At 41.2% G+C, this 8790-nt stretch overlaps 1 protein-coding gene across 1 annotated transcript in view; it reads left to right on the top strand.

The window, feature by feature from the left end:
- ZFHX4 (zinc finger homeobox 4) overlaps positions 1-8790 on the top strand; it is a 179985-nt gene that overhangs the window by 166646 nt on the left and 4549 nt on the right. Inside the window, exon 9 of the mRNA XM_023727732.1 lies at positions 1-3180. This exon is cut by the window's left edge and continues 2301 nt beyond it. Within this exon, the coding sequence (XP_023583500.1) occupies positions 1-3180 (3180 nt within the window). The remainder of the gene's footprint in view (positions 3181-8790) is intronic.

The raw sequence follows: 8790 nt of genomic DNA, 5'->3' as shown, positions 1-8790 counted from the left end.
CGCAGGTCCAGCTGCCTGTTTCTCTGGACCTTCCACTCTTTCCCCCCATTATGATGCAACCTGTGCAACACCCTGCGTTACCTCCCCAGCTTGCATTGCAGTTGCCGCAGATGGAGACGCTCTCCGCAGACCTCACTCAGCTTTGTCAGCAGCAGCTCGGGTTAGATCCCAACTTCCTGAGACATTCTCAGTTCAAACGCCCACGAACAAGAATTACAGATGACCAGTTAAAAATCCTGAGGGCTTATTTTGACATCAATAATTCTCCAAGTGAAGAACAGATCCAAGAAATGGCAGAGAAATCTGGCCTCTCTCAAAAAGTTATCAAACACTGGTTTCGAAATACACTTTTTAAAGAACGACAGAGAAATAAAGATTCCCCGTACAACTTCAGTAACCCTCCTATAACTGTCTTGGAAGATATCAGAATCGATCCACAGCCTGCCTCTCTAGAACATTACAAATCTGATTCATCATTCAGTAAAAGGTCTTCTAGAACAAGGTTTACTGACTACCAGCTAAGGGTTTTGCAAGACTTTTTTGACACAAATGCTTACCCAAAAGATGATGAGATAGAACAACTTTCCACTGTCCTCAATCTACCTACTCGCGTTATTGTTGTATGGTTTCAGAATGCACGTCAGAAAGCACGAAAGAGTTATGAGAACCAAGCAGAAACTAAAGATAATGAAAAAAGAGAACTCACAAACGAACGGTATATTCGAACAAGCAACATGCAGTACCAGTGTAAAAAGTGCAATGTGGTTTTCCCCCGGATCTTTGACTTGATTACGCATCAGAAAAAGCAGTGTTACAAGGATGAAGATGATGATGCTCAAGATGAAAGCCAAACAGAAGACTCCATGGATGCCACCGACCAAGTGCTATACAGACACTGCACAGCGTCTGGCCACGCAGAGGCAGCCAAAAGTGTTGTTGCCCCTGCCGCCGGTTCTGGCTCTGGGACTAGTACCCCTCTGATTCCTTCACCCAAACCAGAACCTGAGAAGACTTCTCCCAAACCTGAATATCCCACAGAAAAACCAAAGCAGACTGACCCCTCTCCCACTTCTCAAGCCACCAAACCAGCCCTGCCATCAGCATCAACGTCCTCAGACCCACCGCAGGCCTCCGCAGCTCAGCCACAGCCACAGCCACCAAAACAAGCCCAGCTTATCGGAAGACCTCCTTCGGCCTCTCAAACCCCCGTCCCTTCCAGTCCACTGCAAATTTCCATGACTTCTCTCCAGAACAGTCTACCTCCACAGTTACTACAATACCAATGTGATCAGTGTACAGTTGCCTTCCCAACTCTGGAACTCTGGCAGGAGCACCAGCACATGCACTTCCTTGCTGCTCAAAACCAATTCCTTCACTCTCCATTCTTGGAAAGGCCCATGGATATGCCCTACATGATATTCGACCCCAACAATCCGCTGATGACTGGACAGCTACTGAGTGGCTCTCTCACGCAAATGCCACCTCAGACCACCTCCTCCCACACAACAGCCCCTGCAACGGTTGCTGCTTCCCTTAAAAGGAAACTGGATGATAAAGAAGATAATAATTGCAGTGAGAAAGAGGGAGGGAATAGCGGGGAAGACCAGCATCGTGACAAACGCTTGAGAACCACCATTACCCCGGAACAACTGGAAATACTCTATGAAAAATACTTGTTGGATTCCAATCCTACCAGGAAAATGCTTGATCATATTGCACGGGAAGTAGGACTGAAAAAAAGAGTCGTGCAAGTCTGGTTCCAGAATACTCGAGCTCGAGAAAGGAAAGGTCAGTTCCGCGCAGTGGGTCCCGCACAGTCACATAAGCGGTGTCCGTTTTGCCGTGCCCTGTTTAAGGCAAAGTCAGCCTTAGAAAGCCACATTCGCTCTCGGCACTGGAATGAAGGAAAACAGGCAGGGTACAGCTTGCCGCCAAGCCCTTTAATATCAACCGAAGATGGGGGAGAAAGCCCACAGAAATACATTTATTTTGATTATCCGTCTTTGCCATTAACTAAAATTGATCTGTCAAGTGAGAATGAGTTGGCTTCTACAGTGTCAACGCCTGTTAGTAAAACAGCAGAACTGTCCCCGAAGAATCTTTTAAGCCCCTCTTCTTTGAAAGCAGAATGCTCTGAGGATGCAGAGAATTCAAACGCGCCCCCTGCCGAGGCTGGGTATGATCAAAGTAAACCTGACTTCGATGAGACTTCCTCGATTAATACGGCTCTCAGCGATGCGAGCAGTGGAGATGAGGGAAATGCCGAAACGGACAGGACCACAGGCGTTTCAGGAGCTGTGAAACCAGCCTTGTCTCCTAAAGAGCCCAAAACACTGGACACTTTGCCCAAGACAGCAACCACACCTACCGCAGAGGTTTGCGATGAAAAGTTTCTCTTTTCTCTCGCGAGTCCATCGATACATTTCAGCGATAAAGATGGGGACCACGATCAAAGCTTTTATATCACGGATGACCCTGACGACAACGCTGACCGCAGTGAAACATCAAGCATAGCTGACCCGAGTTCACCGAATCCCTTCGGATCCAGCAATCCTTTTAAATCCAAAAGTAATGATCGACCAGGCCACAAGCGTTTCAGAACCCAGATGAGCAATCTTCAGCTCAAGGTCCTCAAGGCTTGCTTCAGCGACTACCGAACTCCAACCATGCAAGAATGTGAAATGCTGGGGAATGAGATTGGTCTGCCCAAACGCGTGGTCCAGGTGTGGTTTCAGAACGCAAGGGCCAAGGAAAAGAAATTTAAAATCAACATAGGGAAACCTTTCATGATCAATCAGAGTGGAACGGAAGGCACCAAGCCAGAGTGCACTCTCTGTGGGGTGAAATACTCTGCCCGCTTGTCCATCAGAGATCATATTTTCTCCAGACAGCACATTTCAAAAGTGAGGGAGACGGTTGGAAATCAGCTTGATCGGGAGAAAGATTACTTAGCACCAACCACTGTTCGACAGCTGATGGCGCAGCAAGAACTTGATCGGATAAAGAAAGCTTCGGATGTGCTGGGCTTGACGGTACAGCAGCCAGGCATGATGGACGGTGGTTCCCTCCATGGCATCAGCTTGCCCGCAGCCTACCCAGGACTCCCCGGCCTTCCTCCGGTCCTTCTCCCTGGAATGAACAGTCCATCCTCCTTGCCCGGATTCCCACAAAATGCAAACAGTAAGTCATTTTAAGGAGACTCAATCTAGTTAATTAATATTATACTGCCAATTACAAGGAACCAAGAACAGGCGGCTCTTCGTTTGATTTGAGTTTCTTTTTGTTTCAGTAAGTGCAAACATGAAATTGTTTGGAATATATATTTTATTGGCTATACCACATAACCAGAAAATAAGTCAGCCTGATAATGTGTAGAATCATAAAGACTAGATTATAGCAGATTCCCAGAAGTATGTTAATTTTATCATTCCATGACTACATCTTAAAACTATGACTTTTATATACTAATATCAACAGTGATTTCAGATGGCATTCCAGCACAAATGTGTCATATGAAAGTGAAACACTGAATAATATATCACTGGAATTTTAACTTATGTTCTTTCCAAGGGGAGGTTTTCCCTCCCGGTAAGTGCCAGGAAGTTCAAAAGGGCCCTCTAGCCACAGGAATTCACCCACATTGCACCTAGCAGGTAATAAAGCTTGTGTTTAAAGTTGAATTACTAAAAATATGACTTCTGTGATAATTTGTAATTTAGTATTGCTATAAGATTTTGATTTTTGCAGCATCTGATATTATTGGTTATGCATAAATTCACAACCTTAGAGATACGTTAACATTATACCATGGCTCGCTACCCTCGCCCTACACAAAGCCAGGGTATATAATTAAAGCAAAACAATGCTGTAAAGCTGTCTGAAGCAACCCCAGATACTGAATCCCATTCTGTGTTCATCAAAAGCTGTGCCATTTGCACAGGTTAGATTTTGTGTATCAGTATAGGCATCCAGTGATATTAGGCTGAAAAAACTGAATACACTCTCTTCTAAGCAGTCACAAAGTCAAACATATAACAAAAATTAGGTATCACCAGAAATAGAAAAACATGTTTCTTACAATTTCTTCTTTATGGTAAGTTTTATTTTCTAAAATAACAGTATTTTTTTTCTTTATAGAAGGAAAATTTGACATTCTAAAGAGACATAAGAGTTCAAATCTACCAGCCGCTCCTTGGAAACCCTATAGGGCCGTTCTACCCTGTCCTACAGCGTCACTGTGAGTCAGAAGTGACTCAGTGGCACCTGACAACAACAAAGAGACATATAGAGTTTATTAATTACATGTATCTAGCAAGTTTCCAAAGCACATAAATAAAACTTTTTTTTTTTCCATTTTCACATATTGGGCTTCTATATAAATTGCAAACATTTAAATTCCATCTTCCTCTTACAGAAAACAAAATTGCATTGTGATCTTCAGAAGATATTTCCAATTTAACTTTTACCTTGGGAGACATGAACACAATAATAGATATCAAGTGACATCAAGGCCACTGCTATCAGCTGTGCTGCCTTGCCCTGAATGCCTTGTTGGCTTTAGAAGGAAGCAGAATGAGTCTATAAATACAAAAAAAAAAAAAAAAATTCCATAATGCCCTTCCTTTTATCACACCAACTCACAAATCCCCAAAGTACCTTGGGTTTAATTATCTGGATATTCTTGGCCCCTTAAATATTAGTGCTGTAATTAACATGTTTTGTTTGTTTTAAGTCAAATTAAGTATTTTGAGAATAATGCAATGGTTGATTTTATTTTTTTTGCTTATAGTATTAGTTTTGTTACTTCAAAGTTCCACTTTCTGTTTCACTGATTATTAATTGACACATGGAAAAATGTCTTGTGTGGAAAAACTCCTGTGATCAGTTAAATAAAATAGAGGGTTTCCGATACATTAACAACGGGCTAAGAACAGTTGAAGTCTCTGTGCCTTTAACACACAAGTCTGCTTTGATTGATGATGACTGTTGTCACCACCCTAAATGGTGGTCAGAGCATCTTGTTTATCTCTCCACTGGGTCAAAAGCCCTTCCTTGGACAATGGCCCACTGACCTTCTGGTTTGTCACACTGATACTGGTACCCACAGGGCCTACATGAGGGAAAGTGAGAAAGGAGGACAGAGCAAATGTTTATGAAGTATTTAAACTAATCTTTTTCCTCATTCTACTCTCCATAAACATAATTTACATCCGACCCTGAAATACAGTCCCTGTTTATGACCCTCCAAGTTGCTGGGAACATATTGAACGCCGGCCCTCCTCAGCTAGCAGTATCTTTAAATGCACCGGGTACCGAGCGACTCAGAGCCACCGAATCTGTTGCCTTACCAAATCATGGACCAGAGCAGACCAGAGAGTGTTATAAAGGTCCATGTACATTGCTACCTACTAGCATCTGTAATTTCCATTGAACTGGTCCTTTGTTTGTAATAGATTTTAAACATTAGCACAGCAGAGGTATCTGTGGGGCCCCATCTGAGAGGCCACATTTCCAGTTCACATCCTTTTTAGGTTAACTCACCTGTCGTGGGTGATGCTGAATACTTTCCAGCTCGTAGAGCAGAGTTGCGGTTCTCCACCTTTCTAGCATCATCCTCCTACTGTATCACTTCTCATCGAACAAAGATCTCCTTTGCTTTATGTGAAAGACAGGCATACCAGCTAGGTGAAATCAAGAGGAGAAAATTGCTTCATCAGTAAAATATTTCTGTATGTCTCACAAGCCCAGGGCTCTTGCTATAATGTGTTATCTATAGGAGTAACCTTTGAAAATATGACCAGTTCAACTTGGACCCACTTTCTTGGGATTTATTTACAAAAAAGGCCTCCTGTTAGAGACTTCCCATTCTTTGGAAGGTAGGTTTCAAGGCTTTGATCCTAAAGAAATCACTAGAAATCACAGCTGTCGTCTCTGTGATGTGCTGTAAAGTAATTCCGAAGGCTGCACACCCAAGTTAGTGTAATTGCACTGAATGTGTTCCGTTTCAGTATTTCTCAACATCTACATTTCCTAATTTTAGCACCCACTGTATTTTTTTTTTCTGGTAGAATTGCTATTCTGATTTGTATACCAGCGTTAATTCTCACAAGACTTCCTTACCTTACTTCCAAGAGATCTTCAAATTGTTTAATTATTCAGAGCCACTAAGAAAGTCCTTTCAAGAATAGTACATATCACATGTGCCTGCTTCCTGAAAAGTGGCCCAGCCCTGTGTTGAGTATCACTGCTTACGATTACTCATTTTTTCAGAAAGTGACTTTTCTACTTTAAAAATTGTCCACACTTCAGTCTATTTCTATCATGATCACATCATGACAGATCAAAAGGGAAAAGTGGCAACGTGAAATCACATACCTCTATGCATGGGAAACATTAGAAAACTTAAAATTTTTATGTTTTATCCTTCATGGAGGTGGCTTCTTTTGGCATTTTGCTAAAGGTGAATACAAAAAAAAAAAGGCTCGATTTTCTATTTTTAGCTTATTTAATTTATCATTTTAAACAGTGTCTGATTTTGATATGTTTCATTAGTGTTGGCAAATACTGCCTTACCCAATTTCCTTAAATGGAACTTCAGAACATGCCACTTGCTTTTTTCTCAGACTTCAGTGTAGTTTACTAGCATATTTGGGGTAAGTCTGGATAAGAGTAAGTCCTTAATAATTTTAGCACAGTTGTCTTTGGCACCATGTGTGTAACTATTTTTATTTTCACCTTGAAAAATAAATTTTCCCTCAGGGAGTTCTAGGTCACAGAAACCTGAGAAAAAGGAACTATACCCACTGATACGTGCATTGGAAGGTGGGCCTTTTCTTCCTGAAGCATTATTACTTCGTGAAAAGGCTGCAGTTTCAGGAAAATAACAAAAACAGCTGATACTAGGATGAGATTATTCACTGAAATACTTTTTTTTTCTCTAAGTGAAATGTCTAAGTGAATTTCTGCGTGAAATTTCTAAGAATCGGAGTAGGAGTTGGGGAACAGGAAAGACTGTATCTTTAACATTATGACTCGCTAACGGATGTGAAAATTTGACATGCATTTAGTTTGGAGTTAACCAAACTTATTCCGATTTTATTCTGTATGGTCATTAAGTTCAGTTTTTCTCTTCTGTTTCTGGTTTTCAGTATTTAAGGGGGCTGTTGAACTTTTGACTGCAAATTTTTACAGATTTATGTCTTTCAGTAGCAGATCCAATGAATACTGCTTATTATGCTCATTTGTGTCTCTTTTTCTCAAAATTTTGCTTAACAGCTGGTTATTTAACTCACCTCACTATTCTAGAGGTTGAATTCCTGAAAACCACCGACGGTCTTTAGAAGTCAGAATTTTGCGGTCTTCCAAAAACTCCATTACATCGTTATATGACCTCTCGATAGGAACACGTAGACCCCATCTGGGGGGAAAGCCTGAGTCAACACTTGATCCAGCTTGCTCTCAAACTACCATTGCTATTTTTTCCTTGTCTCTTAGTTCTTAAAATTTCTCTTCAGTTCTCATGTCAGAGAGATATGTGAGCCCCCCATCTCTGATTTAGGTAGGAGAAAAACCTCTAGGTACAGTTATTGAGTATGAAGTTGAACTGTTGCACTAGACCTAGACCTAGTGTTGAGTTTATGAGTAGGTAAAGAAGGTGGCTCCCACAATGGTGGAGTCCCTCCCTGGGTGGTGCAGAATGTTGATGTGCTCACTGTTAATCGAAAGGCTTACGGTTCCAGTTCACCAGTGGCGCCTCAGAAAAAACGCCTGATGATCTACTTCCAAAATCAGCAACTGAAAACCCCGTGGAGCACATTTCTACTATGACACACGTAGGGTCGCCGTGAGTCAGAATTGACTTGATGGCAGCTGGTTTGGTTATTTTTTAGTTTTACTAACGTAGTATCCTTCTAACGATGTGAGGAAGAGTCTTTTGCCCTTAGCAAAGCCTTCTCCACCTGAATCACTCATGCCTAAAATTCTATAATTAGTTATTAATTCCTTGGACTTATTATTGTCCTCTATTGAAAATAGCATAGAATGTCATAAAATCAGAATATCATAGCAGGAAGGAACCTCAAAAATTATATAGTCTAGTATATATTGAGTCTCTTCAGGAATTGTGTATCCATTTTTTGGTTCTTTCTTGCAAATAAAATTTTATAGGGAGGCAAATAGAAAGAAGATAAAGATACCAGACATAGTAGGCGCAAGCGCAAGAGAGGCAAGGCGGTTGAGAGTGCCGGCCCCCAAAAGCAAGTTGATGACAGTTTTACCTAGGGCAAGGTCTAACTCTCATGAATTGGTCTATCATAGTAAATTGGATTAAGGATTAGGGAGTTTACTCATTCATTCCTACCATGCCTCTGCAAAGTTTAAACCATTATTATTTAAATTCACTTCGAATATGTCAGCCATTCTTCAGTAGAATTTGCGTAGCTGATCTCAGTTTCTTCTGCTGAAGTGCTATTTTTTTTTTCTGCATTTTGCATCTCTAAATTATTTAAAAGATTCAATTAAGGCAGGAAGATAAATTTGGTTATCTTTTTTTAAATCTTTCCCTAGATCTACTATTGAGTCCTGGATTTCTCTCTGTCAAGTCACCTAACATCTCTAGAACTCAATTTTCTTACTTAAAGGGAATTTTTAGCATCTGTCCCTCCTTACCATTGAGGGTGTTGGGAGACTATTTGCTGACGTGATGGGACCTCCTTAGAGACTCTCGCTTATACCCCAGCAGACGTTATTCCAAAGCAGTCATAAAGAAGAGTTGGGTGTGGTTAGATTAAA

This window comes from Trichechus manatus, unplaced genomic scaffold (assembly GCF_000243295.1).
Source record: "Trichechus manatus latirostris isolate Lorelei unplaced genomic scaffold, TriManLat1.0 scaffold00018, whole genome shotgun sequence".
In the NCBI taxonomy this organism is placed as follows: domain Eukaryota; kingdom Metazoa; phylum Chordata; class Mammalia; order Sirenia; family Trichechidae; genus Trichechus; species Trichechus manatus.
The sequence above is the reverse complement of the archived record's forward strand: the minus strand, read 5'-3'. Positions and strand labels throughout refer to the sequence as shown.